The 25,357-nt window shown below is 41.8% G+C and overlaps 1 protein-coding gene across 1 annotated transcript in view; it reads right to left on the bottom strand.

The window, feature by feature from the left end:
• LOC134856992 (serine/threonine-protein kinase BRSK1-like) overlaps nt 1-4,502 on the bottom strand; it is a 66,230-nt gene extending 61,728 nt beyond the window's left edge. The window contains exon 1 of the mRNA XM_063873315.1: nt 4,257-4,502. Within this exon, the coding sequence (XP_063729385.1) occupies nt 4,257-4,359 (103 nt within the window). The 5' untranslated portion in view covers nt 4,360-4,502. The remainder of the gene's footprint in view (nt 1-4,256) is intronic.
• Between the last annotated feature and the right edge of the window lie 20,855 nt (nt 4,503-25,357).

Here is a 25,357-nt window from a genome sequence, read left to right on the forward strand (position 1 = left end):
ATGAATCACTCAACCTAGTCCGATAACTTTTTTTGTTTACTTGATTTCGCGTGGAAAACAAGAAACTCAAACTAGTGTCGTTTTTTCTGTGTGGTGTGATAAAAAAATCTAAACGAAAAAAAAAGAAACTAGGCAAATTTGACGGTAATAGTCTAATAAGCCAAATGGAAAACAGTTTTTAGTTTTTCTAGAATAATGGCTAAAAAAACAAGATAAATTCTAAAAATTTCTTTTGTTTTTTTTTGCAAAATTTTCTACCATAACACTACTGCTGCCTATCTACTCGCACATCAAAACATACTTTAAACCAAAAATTATAAATGCACTGTAAAAAGCGGAGTGAGCAATTCTGGTTGGAAAAAAAGTTGCCTCATAATATAACACATGCTCCGATCGTGTACTTGTATTGTGGCTTAAACCATCTTTTACAATACTTTCACAGATAATTCCACGAAATAGGCAAACAGTAGATCTAAGATTATTCTATTCTGGATATTTTGGGATTCGATCCACGAATCTGTTAAATATTCATATTTCAGGCAAATAGATGAATAAAGCGGAACTAGCTCATGCTATCTATAATCGAATCTTTAATCAACGCAAATTGTTGGAGATATCTTTTAAGGTCAACAGAATGGAACTCAATTAATTGATCAAAACTGCTTACCGACGTCAAAAACATTTTAGCGGATTCCATAGAGTAAAACAAGGATAGCCAGTTGCTTTGCAAGTAGCACAGAAAGTTACGACCACAATCCTAAAAAACTACAAAAAATGAAAACTTTTTTATCTTCAAATTAGCGTCGGTTCTTCTGCGTGGTCTGATGACAGAGCTATACAAACGCGTAGAAAGCTAGTCCAATAGCCATAAAACAACAATTGTCTTCAAATATAAACATTAAAATGAAACAAAAAAGTTTTAGTACTAAAAAATTTATATCGTTTTTAATTTTTCTGGCCGAGAAAGCGCTTATTGAAGCTTTCAAAGCTGGTTCTTTTTTAACTAAACTCGAGTTTTTTTTAGCCTAAATGGCCAATATTTATTTATTATAAACCTTTCACGATCACTTTCCTCGTTCGAAAATGGACAAAAATTACCAATTCTGAACCGGTTATTCTCAAACGGTCAAAAATTTTATAATGTCGTTCCAATCACGGCTGAAAGGACTTTAAAATTATATATCACTCGACCCATTCCGATGATTATTTGTGGAACCAAAACAATTTGCGGAAAACAAAAAAAAGAAAAAACTAAAACACAACCGAATACAAAGTTACTCCACAATTTTCAAATGGGCGGAAAATTATGATAGCCTGTTGCTGTGCAAGTAGCACAGAAAGTCCCAACCATAGTTATAAAAACTACAAAAAAAGTTCTTCAAATTACTGTCGTTTTTTCTGCGTGCTGTGATAAGACTATACACACGCGTAAGAAATTAGTATATAAGGCCTAATTGACAACAGTTTTCTTAAAACAAAAAAGAATAAAAAATGATCTCTTGCACCTCTATAAATTTTTTCATAGAATTTTTTTTGGTCGAGAAGTGCTAAAAAAAGCTTTTTCAACTAGTTTTCAGTTGGAAAAATCAAGTTTTTTTTTCAACCTCAATGACCAATGTAATAAGTTAACATCATTTTATTCGTTCGCTTTATTGTCCCAATTGTCGCAATGTTGTCGGAAATACGACTAAAAGGGCTTTTATATGATGAATCACTCAACCTAGTCCGATAACTTTTTTTGTTTACTTGATTTCGCGTGGAAAACAAGAAACTCAAACTAGTGTCGTTTTTTCTGTGTGGTGTGATAAAAAAATCTAAACGAAAAAAAAAGAAACTAGGCAAATTTGACGGTAATAGTCTAATAAGCCAAATGGAAAACAGTTTTTAGTTTTTCTAGAATAATGGCTAAAAAAACAAGATAAATTCTAAAAATTTCTTTTGTTTTTTTTTGCAAAATTTTCTACCATAACACTACTGCTGCCTATCTACTCGCACATCAAAACATACTTTAAACCAAAAATTATAAATGCACTGTAAAAAGCGGAGTGAGCAATTCTGGTTGGAAAAAAAGTTGCCTCATAATATAACACATGCTCCGATCGTGTACTTGTATTGTGGCTTAAACCATCTTTTACAATACTTTCACAGATAATTCCACGAAATAGGCAAACAGTAGATCTAAGATTATTCTATTCTGGATATTTTGGGATTCGATCCACGAATCTGTTAAATATTCATATTTCAGGCAAATAGATGAATAAAGCGGAACTAGCTCATGCTATCTATAATCGAATCTTTAATCAACGCAAATTGTTGGAGATATCTTTTAAGGTCAACAGAATGGAACTCAATTAATTGATCAAAACTGCTTACCGACGTCAAAAACATTTTAGCGGATTCCATAGAGTAAAACAAGGATAGCCAGTTGCTTTGCAAGTAGCACAGAAAGTTACGACCACAATCCTAAAAAACTACAAAAAATGAAAACTTTTTTATCTTCAAATTAGCGTCGGTTCTTCTGCGTGGTCTGATGACAGAGCTATACAAACGCGTAGAAAGCTAGTCCAATAGCCATAAAACAACAATTGTCTTCAAATATAAACATTAAAATGAAACAAAAAAGTTTTAGTACTAAAAAATTTATATCTTTTTTAATTTTTCTGGCCGAGAAAGCGCTTATTAAAGCTTTCAAAGCTGGTTCTTTTTTAACTAAACTCGAGTTTTTTTTAGCCTAAATGGCCAATATTTATTTATTATAAACCTTTCACGATCACTTTCCTCGTTCGAAAATGGACAAAAATTACCAATTCTGAACCGGTTATTCTCAAACGGTCAAAAATTTTATAATGTCGTTCCAATCACGGCTGAAAGGACTTTAAAATTATATATCACTCGACCCATTCCGATGATTATTTGTGGAACCAAAACAATTTGCGGAAAACAAAAAAAAAGAAAAAACTAAAACACAACCGAATACAAAGTTACTCCACAATTTTCAAATGGGCGGAAAATTATGATAGCCTGTTGCTGTGCAAGTAGCACAGAAAGTCCCAACCATAGTTATAAAAACTACAAAAAAAGTTCTTCAAATTACTGTCGTTTTTTCTGCGTGCTGTGATAAGACTATACACACGCGTAAGAAATTAGTATATAAGGCCTAATTGACAACAGTTTTCTTAAAACAAAAAAGAATAAAAAATGATCTCTTGCACCTCTATAAATTTTTTCATAGAATTTTTTTTGGTCGAGAAGTGCTAAAAAAAGCTTTTTCAACTAGTTTTCAGTTGGAAAAATCAAGTTTTTTTTTCAACCTCAATGACCAATGTAATAAGTTAACATCATTTTATTCGTTCGCTTGATTGTCCCAATTGTCGCAATGTTGTCGGAAATACGACTAAAAGGGCTTTTATATGATGAATCACTCAACCTAGTCCGATAACTTTTTTTGTTTACTTGATTTCGCGTGGAAAACAAAAGAAACTCAAACTAGTGTCGTTTTTTCTGTGTGGTGTGATAAAAAAAATCTAAACGAAAAAAAAAGAAACTAGGCAAATTTGACGGTAATATTCTAATAAGCCAAATCGAAAACAGTTTTTAGTTTTTCTAGGATAATGGCTAAAAAAACAAGAAGAATTCTAAAACTTTTTCTTTGTTTTTTTTTTTGCAAAATTTTTAAATAACTAACTTTACTCGAATGGAACTAAATTTTCACGGTTTCATTTAAGCTCGAATAAGCTGTTGTAAGCCTGCACGCTCACCTTATTATCTCTAAATTGACCAAAAAATCGAAAATTTCCGAAGTTTATCTCGACACTGACTAAAAGTTTTCAAAAATGCTTTAAGTTGTTCAAATCACGAATGAAAGGGCTTTAACATGATATATCACTCGACTCATTCCGATGATTATTTGTGGTATCTGATTTTGCGTGAAAAGAAAAAACACACCCGAATAACAAGTTCTCCCTTATTTTTCAAATGGTCGGAACAATCAGGGTTAAAAAACTATTCAACCAAAAAAGCACTGTTAATTGACCGATTGCGGCATTGAGGTTCACCGATATTGCCAAAAATTAGGTATTTACGATGAATAGAAAATCTAAACTACTCTCCAAACTGAACAAAGAAATTTGGTTAAGGAAAAAGTTGACCCGTATTAGTCAAAAACTGATGAGGTGTTCAAGGATTGAAAACTTTGCCTGTTTGTTTCTATGTAGATGTGACCAACTCTCCTGAAAACCTGAACACGACTTATTTACCTGTTTGACCTTTCCCAAGCGTCTTTTCAAGTCGGAAGGGCCCCACATACTGTGCTTCTGGCATTGATTGTGGATTTTTTACTTGCTCCATTCCAATAGTCATGGTAAGGACTACCAAATATTGTGACTTTGTAGGGGCAACAGCGTTTGCTTCAATTACTCGCCAGCTTATGCTCACAGCGCAAGAACATGGCACTATTCTTCATAATTATCTGGCATTTGAAGACTCCAAATCAGCCGTATCTGAAAACTGAATAGATTTTTCATCAGAATGTTCCTAGGTGTCTTTTCATTTTGTGCAGAACATAAAGTTACGTAGCAGTAACTAGACAACCGCGTAGACAGACAGGCTACTAAACTTTTTGTTTTTCTAGCAAGTCAAAAGGTTAGAGATTATCATGGCGCACATGTCCTTCATCATTTCATCCAATCAAAAAACCCTGGAAATAGCATAAACCCGAGTTAGTGTAAGGGAAAAAATAACGCGATTAAAGTAAAGAAAGTCGAGATGCTTGGGAATCAAGCCAACGAGATTGAGAAAACTAACACCTGTACAGAATAAACGTTATTCAAGAGTTGGATCAGAATTGAGTGTTGTCTTTATCAGGAAGCCGCCAAAACTTACAATTTCTATATCGAAGGCGCTTTTCGCAAAACAAGAATTATCATATTAATGCTCGACAATTCCAAGACTTTTGTTATTGATAACGTTATCTAAATTATCAACTGAATTAAAACGTTCGTTTTAAATTGTGAATTTCTAACAAGTTTTGAATATATGCTTCAAAGTTACTCTTGATATCCTTTATAGCCAATCCGATTTCTGTATTCCCAAATTTGACTTCGTACTGATCTGTCTGCTTACGCGGTTGCCTACTAACTGGCCGCGAACCAGAACTTAGGATAGCTCCAAAGGGCAAAAAAGAGACCACCTGTTTGAGGTAGAAGGAATGACATGTCACAAGAAAAACGGTGATAACTGGATTCAGTTTGACTATTGCAAGTTTTGGATGCATTCCTGCTGCTTTGGAGTATCCAAGAAGGATTATAATTTGATCAGCGAAAAATTATATATACATAGAACAAGTGTGACAACTGTCTATCGAATAATGCAATGAAAGCTGAGAGTAGATGGGAATTGGCCGAAAGTCGACTCAAACTAATTGAAAGCAAGGTGTGGACAGCGCCACAGAAGCAGCGCAGAAACTTGGTTAGGAGAATGCCATCACAGATCGACCAGAGCCGTTACTTAGCACGCGCACACGGGCTACTGCCGAACTAGGTGTGTGTCTACAAAACTTAATCGAATTTACAGGAGAATCACAAGATGAGCGTAATGAAGAAGAATGGACAAAGGCAAATAGAATAATGCGCTTTACCTGAGATGAACAAGCCGGATTACAAGACATTTTTGTAATTCAATTCATGCAAGGTGCTCTACGCTCCCGTACAGTCACAAACGAGGTTATTCGCCCCCGTACAGTCCATTTGCTCACGGGCTTTTGTACCTCAATCGGTCGGAGCCAATTCCTGGTTCACTTCAGAAAAATCAACCAGCAACTCACTTTATCTCAACATGATTGAGTAAAATCCGCTTGAGTAAGTAAACTCAGATCAGATGAATGAAGAAATTAAGAAAATCAGCTTGACATCAGCTTGAAATCGAGAAACTAGGAAAAAGAACAAAACTCTCAGAATAATTTCGATGGGAATTTTTAAAATGATTACATAATAGATATTATGTAACAACTTGAAAAAAAATCAATTAAAATGGGCCCTTTCGTCATGCACATTGGATATGGCCGTACCAACTATATATAAAACTATATAAGACTATTTGAAAAACAGGAAACAGTTTGTACGAGTAGACAATATCAGCTCAAAAGTTTTAGAAGTCACTAGTGGTGTTCCTTTTTAGAAGTCACTAGTAGTTGCTAGAAGGATCACTTTTAGGACCACTGCTCTTTTGCATTTTTATTAACGACCTACCTGAAGTACTCAAATTCTCTGAACCATATATTTTTGCGGATGATCTTAAACTACTTTCCATCAAAAAAACATCAATTGAAATTCAAGAAGATCTGGACAAAATTCAGCAGTGGGTAACTGAAAACAAAATGGAATTAGCACTAGATAAATGTGCAAAAGTAAGTTTTAGGGGCGGAGACGCTAACTCTATGCTTTTTGGTGTAGTGCTTGGAACATCGATGGTTGTGAAAGATCTGGGAATTTTTGTGTCGGGCGATTTAAGTTGGAAGGTACACATTGAAACAAGATTAAAGAAGGCAAACCAAGTACTGTACCTCCTGAGAAGAAACCTATCAGCAAAGATAAATACGTTTGTAAAGTTAGGCCTGTATAAGTCACTAATACTCCCAGTGTTATTATACGGACTCTCATGTACACATATATCGAGGGGGGATCAATTGCAGTTGGAGCGATTTCAAAAGAAAGTAATCCGTTGGATCACTGGAAATAAAACGGGAGTGTACATCAACGAACTACGCTTGCTAAACATTTTACCCCTGCCCATGTTCATCCAGCTAAATAACATCTTACTTCTTGCCAGTGTTGATTCTAATGAACGAAATGAAATAGTGTTAAACAGGCGAACCACACGGGCTAGAAATACAGAAATTTTTGAGATGCGAAAAGTGAGAACGAAAAAAGCGAGAAACGAATTTGTTTTCAGAACCAGTAGGATTGTAAATCGATTAGAACCATATATTCATTTTGATAAACGAATCGGCCTCAAGACGAGAATTTTAAACACGATGTGGAAATTTGTAAACGAGAGATTTTCAGAAATGACAACGTGCACGTGGCAATTATTCTGTGATTGTATCACGTGCAGAAACAAGTGGACATTGTTTTAGAGAAGACGCCGGGACCAAGAATCCCAACAGCAGTGCTGTGAATCCCCAACAACAACAACAACAACAACAATAGAAAAATATCGGCAAAATTTTATGAATAAATCAAGTCGATTTTAATGCAACCAGAGAATTGTCAATTAAAAACTACCCTCCTCGATTGTAGCACAGGAAGATTTGTCTGTGTTGAATGTATTTTTAAGATTTCTGCACCCCTTAGGCAGAGGATTGCACTCCTCAGAAGTGCAAAACTTATTTCGTTCTTATAGTTTTTTGGGTCCGAGTATGATTTGTTCCGTTTTCCGCTTAGTTTCTCTACTTGTTTTTGTACAGTTTTTGTAAAGCCTAGTGCTGCTCCTCCAGTACACGCAAAAATTAGTGCATCAAAGCTGCTGAAATCCACATCCAGAATTCTTTGTTTGTATTTTAGTGTTTTGATCCATTGGTACTCTGATTTGGCACTCTTGATAATTCTAGGCGTCAGATATAGTTTAGGGCAGGATTTAGCATGGGGATTGATATTTTTTTTTTACATTTGGGACGGTGTAGAGAGTAGGTCAGTGTGAATGGTTGTCCACATGTACAGGTATGTTAAGTGTTTGGTGGTTCCCATCCATATCTCAGATAGAATCCATCTTTGAACTCTGACTTTTTGAGGGAAAATTTGTGTTTTTTGGTAGCACGCTTAGCCAATTCGATGCTCTTTTCTGTGACGCTAGATTAAATGTCAGTTTTTTTTCTGATGGAAAATTTAGCTGAAACTACAGGAGAATCAAAAGATTTTTGTATTGAAGACAAACAGAATATAGAGCTTTGTCTGATAAGAATTGTGTTATTCGACCACAATGACTTCGAAAAATCCTTGTCATCAACGAAATTTCACAGGAGCATTTTGGTGCGAAGATTGCCTGTTTTCAATGATTGGCGGTGTTATTCAATTTCTTAAGTTTTTGATATCAGCGTGCATCACTTTTAACGTTTTTTTTTATTTCCGCTGCATTGCAACTGAAAAAGTGAAAACCAAAACGACAATTTTTCTTTGACATGATGAGAAGAAAACGCTGAAACAAGCAGACAACAAATTTGAAGAACAAACGTGAAGACCCGAAAGCATTCTTGATAGAAACAATTTTGCTGTAGAGATCGTTACCGTGCTGACATCATCAATCGGGAAGGCCGATGGCCAAGATTGCAACTCTCCCCGGTATTGAAGAGATATCTTTTTTGCGAAAATCAAAAATCCGGAAGCGTCTTTTGGATAACTGTAAACTAAATTTTAGAAATAATTCAGCTTCCCGGAATGTCCTGAATTAAATTCAAATTAACATCAGATTCAGTTTCCGATAATTAGTAGCTAGGATTTGGGGGAGAGTTGTAACATTCGCCCAAATACTACACAGTGACGGAGCGTAAAAAAAGTACCTATTAACGACTGGCCGGCTTCAAGTACCTAAATTCTACTCGTTTTTTCACCGTCTCGTCGTAGCCAGTTGATTTTTTGGTCTGTCTAGGGCTAAGTAAAAGATTATTTTTTTCAGGCCATCAGTCAAACGACTTTTGATCAGCTTTCGTTTACATGCGAACACAACCACATAGCTGGATCTCGGATGCTCAGACTACGTGGTTGCTATTAAAAACACGGCTCGAATATCCTATTTTACTGTGTTTTTGGTGACAGTTCTATATTTAATCCCTTGGAGATGGATTGATCCTTTCCTCTTTCTAGCTACTCATATTCTAAAATGTCAATCCATACCGGTGTTAATTCAAAGGTTTATGGCATCAGAGTAGCTAAAAAATCAGTTCTTCATAGTCCTTCACCATATGCTGTCTCTGGGGGGCCGAGCCTCCGCTTCCGTGATTTCGCTGTAACAACGTCGTTATTACTCCCATGTAACATTCGCCCAAATACTACACAGCGACGGAGCGTAGAAAAAGTACCTATTAACGACTGGCAGGCGTCAGTTACCTTAATCCTACTCGTTTTTTACCGTCTCGACCTTGCCAGTTGACTTTCTGGTCTGTTTAGGGCTAAGTAAAAAGTTACTATTTTTAGGCCATCAGTCAAACGACTTTTGATCAGCTTTCGTTTACATGCGAACACAACCACATAGCTGAGTCTTGGATCCTCAGACTACGTGATTGTCATTAAAAACACGGCTCGAACAACCTATTTTAATATGTTTTTGTGTGACAGTTCTATATTAAATCCATTGGAGATGGATTGACCCTTTCCTCTTTCTAGCTACTCATATTCTAAAATATCAAGTTACACCGGTATTAATTTTAAGGTTCACGACATCCAAGTAGCTATACAGTCAATTTTATACAGTCCCTTCACATAAGACAGTCTCTGGGGGACCAAGCCTCCGCTCCCGTAATATTCCTGCGATAAAGCTCTTATCTCTTTCAATTTGTGTCCCGGGAGGGTTCCGTGGAATATTCCTTCCCCACTGAAGCTTCCTTCTCCACTAATATCCGCTGATAAGGGTCTTATCGTGCGTTGCTGCCACGATAAGAAGCTTCGTATTTTCCGTCTCTTGTACGACTGTTTTTCACAATATTTGGCGTTGCTCTGATTTTCTCAGCCCCTTTGGTCAAAATGGCCGTTTTTCGTATTTCTGAGAAATATCAACTTGAAAATCGAAATTTTAAAAATAGAAAATTTCAGAATACTTCGACCCTCCTTTCAAGCACTTTTTTGCTGTTAAGGCCTTTTCTCTCTGATTCGTGCTTCGTCGGAAGGTTGCGCTGTGCTAATCTGGCAGAATGGCACACACTCCTCGGACAAGTCCCCATCAATGTCCCTATTGATCGCATAACACCGGGTTATCGTCAAGTAGTGTTCCAGTTTTCCGTAATCAATCTTACAAATCGCATAAGAAAATGAAATTTATCTACCCCACCTCAACTCACTACGTGTTCACAAATGGCATCGTACTACATCTCACTGCTTTTCAACATTTTCACAAAATTTGCACCATGAGGAGTGTCCTAGATAAAAATTCTTTTCTGACTACTTACGTCGTCTTGCCATAAAATTTCTTTTCGCTCTTTGTGATTAAAAAGTGGGACGTGGCACGGCCACGCACCCGTTAAAATTAACTTAAAGTTACTCACCAAGTATAATCAGTGATTTATGCGGTCCTTTCAATTTTAAAACTAAGAAACTCTGTGGCTAGGAAAGTTATTGAGTTACCCACCCTTCTCGAGCGAGTTTACTCAAACTTACCATGTCGCCACACAGTGAAATTGTGTCTTACACAGGTTAAAAACTTCAATCGTGTTTAAATAGGTAAATATACTCACCTATGTTCTATATATACATACATAAATAGTCGTAACTAAAATTTCTTTTTCAACAATTTAACAATTGTAACAATTTTCAAAGTTTGGTTTGACCAAACTAAATCAAAACAAAAAGTTTAACAAGTTCAATAATCAAAACTTGGTTGATTGGTTCAAGTTTTAGCACACAAAGACAATCAAGTTTCTTCTCCTTTCTCCTTCTCTTCTCTTCTTTGTTCGTCTTTACTCCATCGCTTCTCCATCCTGATCTTCAGCTTCGCTGTCTTCTAATACTTTCTCCAGCATGTCCATGGAGTTGCGGGCCGTGCACCAACTCCCCTGTTCCAACAGCCTCGGTTTGCAACAAGGTAGCAAGTCAACATTAACCTTTTGCTCCCGGTTCCTGCAAAAGCTGTTGTGAAGACATAGGCTCACGTTTCGTTCTAGGTCAGCTCTTAATCCCTCTTTCTTCTCATCTTCAGTTACACAAGGCGCTCCAGCTACCCGCGATTGAGAAAACTAACACCTGTACAGAATAAACGTTATTCAAGAGTTGGATCAGAATTGAGTGTTGTCTTTATCAGGAAGCCGCCAAAACTTACAATTTCTATATCGAAGGCGCTTTTCGCAAAACAAGAATTATCATATTAATGCTCGACAATTCTAAGACTTTTGTTATTGATAACGTTATCTAAATTATCAACTGAATTAAAACGTTCGTTTTAAATTGTGAATTTCTAACAAGTTTTGAATATATGCTTCAAAGTTACTCTTGATATCCTTTATAGCCAATCCGATTTCTGTATTCCCAAATTTGACTTCGTACTGATCTGTCTGCTTACGCGGTTGCCTACTAACTGGCCGCGAACCAGAACTTAGGATAGCTCCAAAGGGCAAAAAAGAGACCACCTGTTTGAGGTAGAAGGAATGACATGTCACAAGAAAAACGGTGATAACTGGATTCAGTTTGACTATTGCAAGTTTTGGATGCATTCCTGCTGCTTTGGAGTATCCAAGAAGGATTATAATTTGATCAGCGAAAAATTATATATACATAGAACAAGTGTGACAACTGTCTATCGAATAATGCAATGAAAGCTGAGAGTAGATGGGAATTGGCCGAAAGTCGACTCAAACTAATTGAAAGCAAGGTGTGGACAGCGCCACAGAAGCAGCGCAGAAACTTGGTTAGGAGAATGCCATCACAGATCGACCAGAGCCGTTACTTAGCACGCGCACACGGGCTACTGCCGAACTAGGTGTGTGTCTACAAAACTTAATCGAATTTACAGGAGAATCACAAGATGAGCGTAATGAAGAAGAATGGACAAAGGCAAATAGAATAATGCGCTTTACCTGAGATGAACAAGCCGGATTACAAGACATTTTTGTAATTCAATTCATGCAAGGTGCTCTACGCTCCCGTACAGTCACAAACGAGGTTATTCGCCCCCGTACAGTCCATTTGCTCACGGGCTTTTGTACCTCAATCGGTCGGAGCCAATTCCTGGTTCACTTCAGAAAAATCAACCAGCAACTCACTTTATCTCAACATGATTGAGTAAAATCCGCTTGAGTAAGTAAACTCAGATCAGATGAATGAAGAAATTAAGAAAATCAGCTTGACATCAGCTTGAAATCGAGAAACTAGGAAAAAGAACAAAACTCTCAGAATAATTTCGATGGGAATTTTTAAAATGATTACATAATAGATATTATGTAACAACTTGAAAAAAAATCAATTAAAATGGGCCCTTTCGTCATGCACATTGGATATGGCCGTACCAACTATATATAAAACTATATAAGACTATTTGAAAAACAGGAAACAGTTTGTACGAGTAGACAATATCAGCTCAAAAGTTTTAGAAGTCACTAGTGGTGTTCCCCAAGGATCACTTTTAGGACCACTGCTCTTTTGCATTTTTATTAACGACCTACCTGAAGTACTCAAATTCTCTGAACCATATATTTTTGCGGATGATCTTAAACTACTTTCCATCAAAAAAACATCAATTGAAATTCAAGAAGATCTGGACAAAATTCAGCAGTGGGTAACTGAAAACAAAATGGAATTAGCACTAGATAAATGTGCAAAAGTAAGTTTTAGGGGCGGAGACGCTAACTCTATGCTTTTTGGTGTAGTGCTTGGAACATCGATGGTTGTGAAAGATCTGGGAATTTTTGTGTCGGGCGATTTAAGTTGGAAGGTACACATTGAAACAAGATTAAAGAAGGCAAACCAAGTACTGTACCTCCTGAGAAGAAACCTATCAGCAAAGATAAATACGTTTGTAAAGTTAGACCTGTATAAGTCACTAATACTCCCAGTGTTATTATACGGACTCTCATGTACACATATATCGAGGGGGGATCAATTGCAGTTGGAGCGATTTCAAAAGAAAGTAATCCGTTGGATCACTGGAAATAAAACGGGAGTGTACATCAACGAACTACGCTTGCTAAACATTTTACCCCTGCCCATGTTCATCCAGCTAAATAACATCTTACTTCTTGCCAGTGTTGATTCTAATGAACGAAATGAAATAGTGTTAAACAGGCGAACCACACGGGCTAGAAATACAGAAATTTTTGAGATGCGAAAAGTGAGAACGAAAAAAGCGAGAAACGAATTTGTTTTCAGAACCAGTAGGATTGTAAATCGATTAGAACCATATATTCATTTTGATAAACGAATCGGCCTCAAGACGAGAATTTTAAACACGATGTGGAAATTTGTAAACGAGAGATTTTCAGAAATGACAACGTGCACGTGGCAATTATTCTGTGATTGTATCACGTGCAGAAACAAGTGGACATTGTTTTAGAGAAGACGCCGGGACCAAGAATCCCAACAGCAGTGCTGTGAATCCCCAACAACAACAACAACAATATAAAAATATCGGCAAAATTTTATGAATAAATCAAGTCGATTTTAATGCAACCAGAGAATTGTCAATTAAAAACTACCCTCCTCGATTGTAGCACAGGAAGATTTGTCTGTGTTGAATGTATTTTTAAGATTTCTGCACCCCTTAGGCAGAGGATTGCACTCCTCAGAAGTGCAAAACTTATTTCGTTCTTATAGTTTTTTGGGTCCGAGTATGATTTGTTCCGTTTTCCGCTCAGTTTCTCTACTTGTTTTTGTACAGTTTTTGTAAAGCCTAGTGCTGCTCCTCCAGTACACGCAAAAATTAGTGCATCAAAGCTGCTGAAATCCACATCCAGAATTCTTTGTTTGTATTTTAGTGTTTTGATCCATTGGTACTCTGATTTGGCACTCTTGATAATTCTAGGCGTCAGATATAGTTTAGGGCAGGATTTAGCATGGGGATTGATATTTTTTTTTACATTTGGGACGGTGTAGAGAGTAGGTCAGTGTGAATGGTTGTCCACATGTACAGGTATGTTAAGTGTTTGGTGGTTCCCATCCATATCTCAGATAGAATCCATCTTTGAACTCTGACTTTTTGAGGGAAAATTTGTGTTTTTTGGTAGCACGCTTAGCCAATTCGATGCTCTTTTCTGTGACGCTAGATTAAATGTCAGTTTTTTTTTCTGATGGAAAATTTAGCTGAAATTACAGGAGAATCAAAAGATTTTTGTATTGAAGACAAACAGAATATAGAGCTTTGTCTGATAAGAATTGTGTTATTCGACCACAATGACTTCGAAAAATCCTTGTCATCAACGAAATTTCACAGGAGCATTTTGGTGCGAAGATTGCCTGTTTTCAATGATTGGCGGTGTTATTCAATTTCTTAAGTTTTTGATATCAGCGTGCATCACTTTTAACGTTTTTTTTTATTTCCGCTGCATTGCAACTGAAAAAGTGAAAACCAAAACGACAATTTTTCTTTGACATGATGAGAAGAAAACGCTGAAACAAGCAGACAACAAATTTGAAGAACAAACGCGAAGACCCGAAAGCATTCTTGATAGAAACAATTTTGCTGTAGAGATCGTTACCGTGCTGACATCATCAATCGGGAAGGCCGATGGCCAAGATTGCAACTCTCCCCGGTATTGAAGAGATATCTTTTTTGCGAAAATCAAAAATCCGGAAGCGTCTTTTGGATAACTGTAAACTAAATTTTAGAAATAATTCAGCTTCCCGGAATGTCCTGAATTAAATTCAAATTAACATCAGATTCAGTTTCCGATAATTAGTAGCTAGGATTTGGGGGAGAGTTGTAACATTCGCCCAAATACTACACAGTGACGGAGCGTAAAAAAAGTACCTATTAACGACTGGCCGGCTTCAAGTACCTAAATTCTACTCGTTTTTTCACCGTCTCGTCGTAGCCAGTTGATTTTTTGGTCTGTCTAGGGCTAAGTAAAAGATTATTTTTTTCAGGCCATCAGTCAAACGACTTTTGATCAGCTTTCGTTTACATGCGAACACAACCACATAGCTGGATCTCGGATCCTCAGACTACGTGGTTGCTATTAAAAACACGGCTCGAATATCCTATTTTACTGTGTTTTTGGTGACAGTTCTATATTTAATCCCTTGGAGATGGATTGATCCTTTCCTCTTTCTAGCTACTCATATTCTAAAATGCCAATCCATACCGGTGTTAATTCAAAGGTTTATGGCATCAGAGTAGCTAAAAAATCAGTTCTTCATAGTCCTTCACCATATGCTGTCTCTGGGGGGCCGAGCCTCCGCTTCCGTGATTTCGCTGTAACAACGTCGTTATTACTCCCATGTAACATTCGCCCAAATACTACACAGCGACGGAGCGTAGAAAAAGTACCTATTAACGACTGGCAGGCGTCAGTTACCTTAATCCTACTCGTTTTTTACCGTCTCGACCTTGCCAGTTGACTTTCTGGTCTGTTTAGGGCTAAGTAAAAAGTTACTATTTTTAGGCCATCAGTCAAACGACTTTTGATCAGCTTTCGTTTACATGCGAACACAACCACATAGCTGAGTCTTGGATCCTCAGACTACGTGATTGTCATTAAAAACACGGCTCGAACAACCTATTTTAATATGTTTTTGTGTGACAGTTCTATATTAAATCCATTGGAGATGGATTGACCCTTTCCTCTTTCTAGCTACTCATATTCTAAAATATCAAGTTACACCGGTATTAATTTTAAGGTTCACGACATCCAAGTAGCTATACAGTCAATTTTATACAGTCCCTTCACATAAGACAGTCTCTGGGGGACCAAGCCTCCGCTCCCGTAATACTCCTGCGATAAAGCTCTTATCTCTTTCAATTTGTGTCCCGGGAGGGTTCCGTGGAATATTCCTTCCCCACTGAAGCTTCCTTCTCCACTAATATCCGCTGATAAGGGTCTTATCGTGCGTTGCTGCCACGATAAGAAGCTTCGTATTTTCCGTCTCTTGTACGACTGTTTTTCACAATATTTGGCGTTGCTCTGATTTTCTCAGCCCCTTTGGTCAAAATGGCCGTTTTTCGTATTTCTGAGAAATATCAACTTGAAAATCGAAATTTTAAAAATAGAAAATTTCAGAATACTTCGACCCTCCTTTCAAGCACTTTTTTGCTGTTAAGGCCTTTTCTCTCTGATTCGTGCTTCGTCGGAAGGTTGCGCTGTGCTAATCTGGCAGAATGGCACACACTCCTCGGACAAGTCCCCATCAATGTCCCTATTGATCGCATAACACCGGGTTATCGTCAAGTAGTGTTCCAGTTTTCCGTAATCAATCTTACAAATCGCATAAGAAAATGAAATTTATCTACCCCACCTCAACTCACTACGTGTTCACAAATGGCATCGTACTACATCTCACTGCTTTTCAACATTTTCACAAAATTTGCACCATGAGGAGTGTCCTAGATAAAAATTCTTTTCTGACTACTTACGTCGTCTTGCCATAAAATTTCTTTTCGCTCTTTGTGATTAAAAAGTGGGACGTGGCACGGCCACGCACCCGTTAAAATTAACTTAAAGTTACTCACCAAGTATAATCAGTGATTTATGCGGTCCTTTCAATTTTAAAACTAAGAAACTCTGTGGCTAGGAAAGTTATTGAGTTACCCACCCTTCTCGAGCGAGTTTACTCAAACTTACCATGTCGCCACACAGTGAAATTGTGTCTTACACAGGTTAAAAACTTCAATCGTGTTTAAATAGGTAAATATACTCACCTATGTTCTATATATACATACATAAATAGTCGTAACTAAAATTTCTTTTTCAACAATTTAACAATTGTAACAATTTTCAAAGTTTGGTTTGACCAAACTAAATCAAAACAAAAAGTTTAACAAGTTCAATAATCAAAACTTGGTTGATTGGTTCAAGTTTTAGCACACAAAGACAATCAAGTTTCTTCTCCTTTCTCCTTCTCTTCTCTTCTTTGTTCGTCTTTACTCCATCGCTTCTCCATCCTGATCTTCAGCTTCGCTGTCTTCTAATACTTTCTCCAGCATGTCCATGGAGTTGCGGGCCGTGCACCAACTCCCCTGTTCCAACAGCCTCGGTTTGCAACAAGGTAGCAAGTCAACATTAACCTTTTGCTCCCGGTTCCTGCAAAAGCTGTTGTGAAGACATAGGCTCACGTTTCGTTCTAGGTCAGCTCTTAATCCCTCTTTCTTCTCATCTTCAGTTACACAAGGCGCTCCAGCTACCCGCTTAACCGCGTTTCTGTGCGTCTGTAATGCTCTCTTATAGGATCCTGGTCCTATATCTAGCTGGAAAGATTGATAGGCTTCCGTGTTCCTCGACATTTGACGCTTCGCGCGTTCATACATCCATGATGTCATCACTGCACGGAACCAAGGCATCAATCTTTGCCTTGACCATATTCTTTCAATGGCTTTAGGTATTCTCAGAACCTTGCAGGTGGTTCTGAAAAAATCCAATTCACGACTCATCTTCACGTTGCTCAGCTGCTCAGGAGTCGGCACGGCCGTCTCCTGTTCACTTGTATCCGCGTTAGCCTCCAGCCATCTCACTGCCAGCATGGCACTAACCACCACGATTGACACCTGTTGATTCTGATCGGGCAACCCCGTAGAGTACAACTCCTCCACGTCCCATACTAGCATCAGATTCCCGCGTTTGGGGTACCACAACGTCTGCGCCAGGCAGTGGCAAGGATACTCCCCATGGGTTCTCACTATGTTCCTTCGAGTCCGATACCCTGAGGCTCCCAGCAACGGTTCCACCTCCATCAGAATTCTGTGTAAATCGTCTTTCTCTTCTATGGTGGGGAATTCAGTGGGTAACGCTCCACTCGCTTTCTGCTTCGGGAACTCACTCACATTGCCTTCGTTTAATCTCAGAAACTCTTCACCCACTACGTCTTGCAACTCGCCTTCAGATCTCTTCGGGACTGCCCGAAAGATCTTTGCCAACAAATCATATGACCTCTCTGACATTCTGGCCAACCTCACGCACTTTGGCACAGAGAAAAGTTGGTCAATCAACACCTGCTGTGTCCTCGCATCCATCACCACCATGTGTGTAGGATATCTACTACTGCAATATGGTGCGGAGCTTGAACCCACCAGATACTTTGAACCAGTCGGTTTATGATAGGCCTCACTATCTTTCAGATTCATCTCGTTCTCCAGAGCTTCTCTCCAGCCTCCAATCTTCTGCTCTGTCTGCAATGCTCCGGGGAATACTTCCACGCTGAGGGACGTCACTAGCTCATGTGCACGCTCCAGGCGCTCAAGCGATTCAATCGAACTCGTCATGCTACAAAATCCCAAGGCTGTGATCAAATTTACATCCGTCACCCCATGACAATCCGCGACCAACTCCATACCACTCTTATCCGACATGCTCAATCTTCCGTACAATCGTGCCAGTTGCCGATGCTGCTCGCTCAGCGTAACCAGGCAGTGTCTCAGGTTACAAACATGTCCTTCCATCCCACTGTGTTGAGCCAAGCATGTGCCTTGCTTCAAGCAATTGCTCGATGGACCTTCCTCGGACAGCTCCGTGGATGGGTTGCTCTTCCGCTTCGTCAACCTCATGGCCAGCAGATGATGTATCATGGCCAGATCATGCAAACTCGCGTCATCATCTAGGTCTAACGTGATATCCGCCGTCATGTCCCCGATTAAACCGGCGTTAGGATGAGGGCACCAAGAAGGCTTCATGAGTTCCCACATCGTCACTAGACTGGTTTTCAAGGGACCGTCCCAAGAACCACAATCAAAACTCACTTGCCCCTTTAGCTCGGGAACCGAGGGTTCGACCACTCGTTCTTCCAAAATAATTCCCAGCTTGGGTTGTTCCACCATCAGCATTCCAGTTTCTTTAATCCGTTCAACCCAGAAATTGAGTACTATGACTTGCTCATAGTCGAAGTACGCTTCCCTGGCTTCTTCATTCACGAAGGGATTGTACGCCATCCCCGGTATGCCAGACACATATTGGAACGACTTCAGTTTCCCTAGTGTTGCAAACTCTTTCTGTCCTTTGACTGCTTCAATCAACTCCCGGCTCACTTTCAATTCTTTGTTGGAATATCTTCTCACTTCTTCCAACTTGCGATAGCTCTCCATGTCATTCGACTCCTTATTTGGTACAGTCAGCGGCATGTCCTGATATAGTTCTAGGAGTGCCCTAAGGAAGTTCCTTTCGCAATCAACTCCCTTTTGCCGAATGATCTTTATACATTGTCCCAAAACAGGAGTGGGGATACGATCCACCACGAACCTGACAAAGCAAAGGGCATCCTTACGCTTAGCCCATGCTATCGCAGAATCGTCTTTTGAAATCAACGCTCGCAGAGCTTCCATCAACTCCAGCTCCTGTTCCCTTGATTTCGAATCATTACTGGCTTCATACTCCGCCCTCTTGATGCCCATCAAGCACCAAGCCAACCGTACTTGCAGATCAGTTCTCATGCAAGGATGAGCCAGGTATGCTGCCACCGTAGCAGGTCCATGCATCGCCTCGTCGAAGTATCTCTGGAGGGCCGCCCTCCAGGAGATTTCTAGTAGTTTTTCCAATCCGATTTCATTCGCTTCAGAGGACATTACCGTGACGTAATCTTTCCGATTTAAGTTTGAATTCTCCGTAAGCTCTTTCAGATATTCCTGCATGGCTCGCTTCTCGCTCCAAGCCATCAGGTGCCCTCTCGCGGAGTTTCTCGCTTTCAACATCTCCACATACCCTCCTGCTGGATCTCCCATGTGGACTGATTCCGGCACAGTGACTCGACTGTACTCGACCACGTCGAGTTGACCTTCCAGCTTCAACTTGGCTATGTTGGTCCGCGAGGGCCTGTAATCTTCAAGTCCTCCAGATCCACATTGACTGATGATCTCCATCTCTAATTTAGTGTCTGCCAGGGTTCGTGCTGTTTTCTTTGATCTTACGGCAGTTGTGGTCAGACCTGCCAAGAGCATAGGGGGTATCAGATTCTCTTTTTCTCCCCCTGTCAGTGTTGCACTATCTCCTTGCCCGCTTTCGCCTGAACGACCTGAATCGTTAAAGAGGTCACCACTGCGCTGGCTCTCGACTTCACCACTCTCGGGTTCATGGCTCGACTTCTTGTTTTCCCTTTTAGTCGCTTCAGCCCCTTCCTGGCTCGTCTGACAGGTAATTTCTTTGCAACCTGCTGATCATCGGCACTGTCTTCTGTTACTGACTCGGTCAGAACATCCGACTCCATGGTGTTCACTATTTTCTCCAGGACCTCACGCATGATGGGTTGGTTCAATCCCACCTTCATTATGGACTGCGTCCCATATCGCCTTATCACGTCCCATGATCTTTCCATGAAACTCACTCGGCTCCAGGTTGCCCCTGTCTTGCCTTCTAACTCACTTTGATATCTCTCCTATTCCTCTTCCGGCAGCGTGCTCAGGAAGGATACCCTCATTGATTCTTCGATTTTTCTCCTCCATGGTAACTCATGGAGCAATCTCTGCGGATCCCTGCTTCGGCATTCTCTCGCCTGGCTTATTGGGTCTATCGGGGATAATTCGGCCGACGCCTCCTTTGTAGGGGACATGAAAGACGATGGCGTCATTAGCAATAGACTCCCATCGACTTTCCCATCGTCGTCTTCACTAAACCTAGCAAGTCTCTCTCTAACGCTCCCAGATCTGTCTCACCCGGTTTTCCCGTCTTTCCCTCGATGTCGTCGTCGTCATCGTCCCGATCCATCAATTCATCATCATCTGCATCAGGTTTCGACCTGGGTCCTGATGGTCCTTGTCGAGAGTCTGTGCCCGAGTCCGGCCGAGCCGGTACGGTCATGTCTCCTGCAAGATAAAACAACTCGTCATTCACCAGGAATTCTACAGACTCCTCGCCATGTGGTGCCAGGTCCTCTATTGTTATATATGAGCCTCCTCTGCTCTCCTTTGCCACTTCCATCATAACTACTTTCAGTTCTCCTGACCACTTCAGTCTTGATAAGACATCTGTGGGAGAATACACTTCGTTCCACATTTCGGCCGAGACCTCTGGTCTCCTGGAAGGTAGTGCCTTGATCTTTTTCCTACTCCAAGCATCAGGAAATGAGAAGTCAAACGTGTGCGCGGCTGCAACATTCCAGCCGATGAAGCGCGGCTCCATCCCTTCACTCCACTTCAACATTCTCTTCTCTGCATCACGAGCTGCTCCGATGCGAGGGGCACTGATGGGAGATGTGACTCCCAACAACATCCTCCTTATCGGTGGATATCGAGGGCATTGGTCCGGCAGCGGCCTGGACCCAGAAAGCCACGCTTGCTGGTTCTCTTTAGCGTGTGCATAGGCTCTGGTAAGAGTGGCACTCCCATAGCCGCTCCTGTATCCTTCACTACTGGTCTTAAGTTCCAAAGCTTCGGGTTAAACTGGATGTGAGAAAGTTCCTCACGGCCCATTCGGCACTTGAAGTGGTTGTTGAAATCCATCAACATCCAACCTGGCTCCGCTATTCTTCCGAACAGCCTATCGTCACTGGCCAGCCCTCTCAACTCCCTCTGCTCTACCCAGTTCAGCACGGAACAGTCCACGACTGAGACCAGGTTGACGTACAACACCGAATTCCTGTATGTCTTGACTTGCACGTCCAGGAACACGAAAGACATCACCGGTCCATACACCAACGTGACGAATTCCCGCAGTCCGTGAATCAGAGCCAACGGATCGATCCGCATCATGACTGCCAAATCTGTCAGCAAGGGCATGCCACAATATTGCTTGCACTCACTCGCATCCTTCGCCACCTTATCTTCTCCCGTGACGCTTCTGTTTTGTTGTAAGAGATATTGGAGCATGAGAGTCCTCCAGTCTTTCATCTTCTTGAGCTAGGCGGTTTCCAATTGTGCATTGAACTCACGACTGGGTCCCTGTAGTTGTTCAGGGTAACGTAACAGCACAAGCAAATCACCCAGTCGACCGTAGGTCATGGCAATCAGGGTCAGGAGTCCATCCAATCTCAAATCTGCCAACACTTGGGTGAACAGATTCGCCGGCCCCTTCACGAAATTTTTGTGACCAAATGTCACGTATAAGGCTAATACCAGGCCAATCGATAACTTCCTGATGTCCCTGACAAAACTCGCGATCAAGTTCCGGGATGCCCTAGGATAGCACGTCGACAGGAAGGATGGCGTCCATCCCACTCCCATTCTACCCAAGATAGCATCCGATCGTTCGTACTGTGGCCTCGTGGCTAGCACGTCAGCTTGGAACTTGTCCAGTGACATCGTGTTTACGTCCTGCATCAACTTCAACATCATGCCCCTAGCTAACTCCCGGGCATCAAACAAGTTTTTCAGATACACGTGTATCTCTTTTATCACTGCCGGCGCATGCTCGAACGCGTCCTCACCCAAGGTGCACAGCCTTGGTGACAAGTACAACCATATGTTGTTGTGCGGCTTCGTGCGCAAAGCCATTGCCATGAGATCTTCTTCGGCTGATGTCATGTTCTTCCTGACTGTCCTGCCCTGCTCACTCTCGGCATGATCCATCTGTCTGAACCAGAGATCATCAGCCACCTGTTGTACTAACAGATGATCGTCATCTACCCCTGGTCTTAACTTCAGTAATCTGGCAAAGTTGGACAGCTCCAACCCCAGAACCTCATCTAGCACCAACCGAGTTGTGCTACAATCTCTGAGCCCCTGTATGGCATTGGAAATGTCAGCCCAAACGGCGGGAAGCTCAGATCGGGACGGGTAGTAATTGTCGGGGTCTACTACTCTGTTCGGGGCAGGAATTATCACGTTGAACCTCCCCTCTGCTATCGTTGTGACCATTGTGTATACAAACTGAAGGGGTTCTGGCAATGCAGCGTACCCTGGTGACAACACAAAGACCACCTTCACCACATTATGGGTGAAACGTTGTTTTGCTGCTGCTTCTACCTCAGCAATCGCCGAGAGCAATGTCATTATCGCCTCCCCTATGACCTCGTTGCTCGGGATCGACCCATCCGTCAGACGTGACAATAAGCCCCTGCTTTGCAGATGATCATTTGAGCCTGCAACCACTATCACCTGCGGCTCCATGCTGACCACCCTTCGTACACTTATCATCATGCCTATTGCCTGTCCCCAGTCCAATTTAGGCGCCGTCAAGAAAATCACGTCGGGCCAAAAGAGAGAACGGGGCGTATAGAGATAATCGGAACTGGCCACGATCAGATACTTGGCAGCTTTCATATCTAAAGGATCATAAGCTGCAAATAGGCCGTCGCCTATTGGGGCCTTCAGTTTCCCATATCTTTTGTCATCTCCATCTACCGTGGTCGTTCGGGGTAGTCCCTTGAATACTCGCCAGGCGTCTGACCGGGTGGTTTGGAAAACTGCCTGTACATCTTGTGATGCTTGTTATTGGGCTTGTTCTCTGCCTGAAACTTGCCCTTTCGAGCAGGTGGCGTCAATTCCCGGGCTCTCTGTCGGACGTCCGTGTTCAAAGGTCCAAAGGTATTGACCTGAGGCAACCCATTCAAGTCTGCATGCCGGAGCGTAGTCGTAGAGCTGAACTGTTCCTGCTCTGTTAGCAGCCAATCCACGCCCGGTATCCGATATAATCGAGACACTGTGGGACTTTCTCCGCCAATCATTCTCATCGCGTCCTCCCGACACGTCAGGGTATTCATGTTCAATTTCGTGGACATGTCCGTCTTGTACTGTCCCCAATGACTCGGGTCTGATCGGTTCCAAAGCAGCAGGCTACCTGGTTCAACTCCCTCCGCAGGCACGGCGCTCGTAGACGGTCCTGCTGCTGAAGCAGGGTTTGCCGTGGCGGGCGGATCGTTCCTCCTAGACACGGTCTGGGAGTTGTTTCTGTTCTGAACCACTGATCTGCCGAGTCGGCTTTCAAGCGGTTTTGTTCTGGGAGGAGGAGCTGTCCCTAGCCTCTCTCTCACGTTTGAGCTCGGAGCGGTGGGTGCGGCTACAGCCGTCTCCATTGCTAAGGGCCCTAAGCGGTTGACGAGGGATTCGGGCACGCATGCCCTTATTCTACTTCCTCCGGTCATCGAGCTGGTCCGAGCCAGAGAACTAGCCGCCCTCGACTCCTGCTCCACTTCCCTCAGCTGCGTCTGAAATACATCATTCATCCAGTGTCTCCCTCGTTGGTTGTTGAAATGTATCCCATCTCTGGTAAGAGCAATGTGATCAATCATGCGCAGCGTGTTTTCGAGATCCAGAAGTCGCAACTCGCCAGGGTTGCTTCTCACCAGATTACGGATCATTTCGTTCCACCGTGTCACGTTGCCAGTCATAAAATCTGCCACTGTGGTGCCCACCAGCGGGTTCGGTGGTATTGTGCACAGCACCACAAACCTGGGCCTATACTTCTCTTTCAGTTCATTCAGGAGGCATACCAGCAGAGGCTCACACTTGCACTCGGGAGTCACTGGGGCTCTCGAGACGTCGTTAGTTCCTAGCATTATCACCAGCGTATCCAGGTGATCCTCGCTTTGGAATTCCATCATCTTGATGGCCGGAGCCACTGAAGCTCCTCCAAAGGACAGAGTGGTTGTCTGACCATAGACGAAGATCTCATTCAGATCCCTCACCAAACTGTCTCCTATGATCAAGTGGCGACTCCCTGGGGGAATTACCTGGTCGCTCGTAGCGGGGTTCCAGCTCATGCCATTCAGGCAGTCTCGAGGATGCTCCGCAGCTACTTGCGTGAATTGGTGACGTGTCATCAGATTCTTCCTAATATCCACCACGCGGGACTTTTGATAGGTTCTGCCATGCGCAGTCCCCGAGGGCACTATCGTGTGGGGCGCTCGCTCCGAGCTATTAGATGACTGATCACGACGCTGGGAAGAAACGATCCTACCCAATGTCCGTCCAGTGGTTCGGTTGATCTCATCCATCCTTGTTGCTCTGGCCACTTGGTTGAACGATTCTTGGAACTGAGGAGCGAGGTAAGTGTCAGAAGGGTCTGGTATCGTGAACCTTTGACTAGAAGCAGACAGTCGACAGTCGTGTCTGCTGAGGAGCCTCGGGCTCTCTCGCTGCACGTAAATCCAGAACCTCGGGCCCTCTCGAGACACACAGCTCCTTCAGGTGCTTTATTTCATCCTCCTTATAAGCCACCTGCAGATCTTCGTATTTCTTCTTCCATTCGTCTCTTTCTCGAGCTATTGCCCTATACTCCTGGAGTTTGGTACACAGCTCGCTCTGATCTTTCTCCTTCTTCTTCAGCGTCTCGATCGTCTCCGACGTCTGGATCTCTATTTCACTCACCCTCACTTTCTTCGAAGGAGGAGCAGCTGTAGGAGAGTCGACCGAATGTGACGGGCCTGGCCCATCACGTTGTCTCTTCGCTCCGATGAGTGGCTGCGCCGGGTTTCTCCACGCCTCCATCTCATCAGTCGATTTCGGCCTCTCTCGGCGGTCCCGGACTCACCGAAGGCCAACATCAACACGACTTCCGTAGGGCGATTCCCTCGATCCTCTCGTCCTAATGCATTGAGGAGCGCGACCACAAACATCGCCAGCTCCGGGTCTTCTCGTGTGAAATCACAATCGATCA

This window comes from Symsagittifera roscoffensis, chromosome 1, assembly GCF_963678635.1.
Source record: "Symsagittifera roscoffensis chromosome 1, txSymRosc1.1, whole genome shotgun sequence".
NCBI lineage: Eukaryota > Metazoa > Xenacoelomorpha > Acoela > Convolutidae > Symsagittifera > Symsagittifera roscoffensis.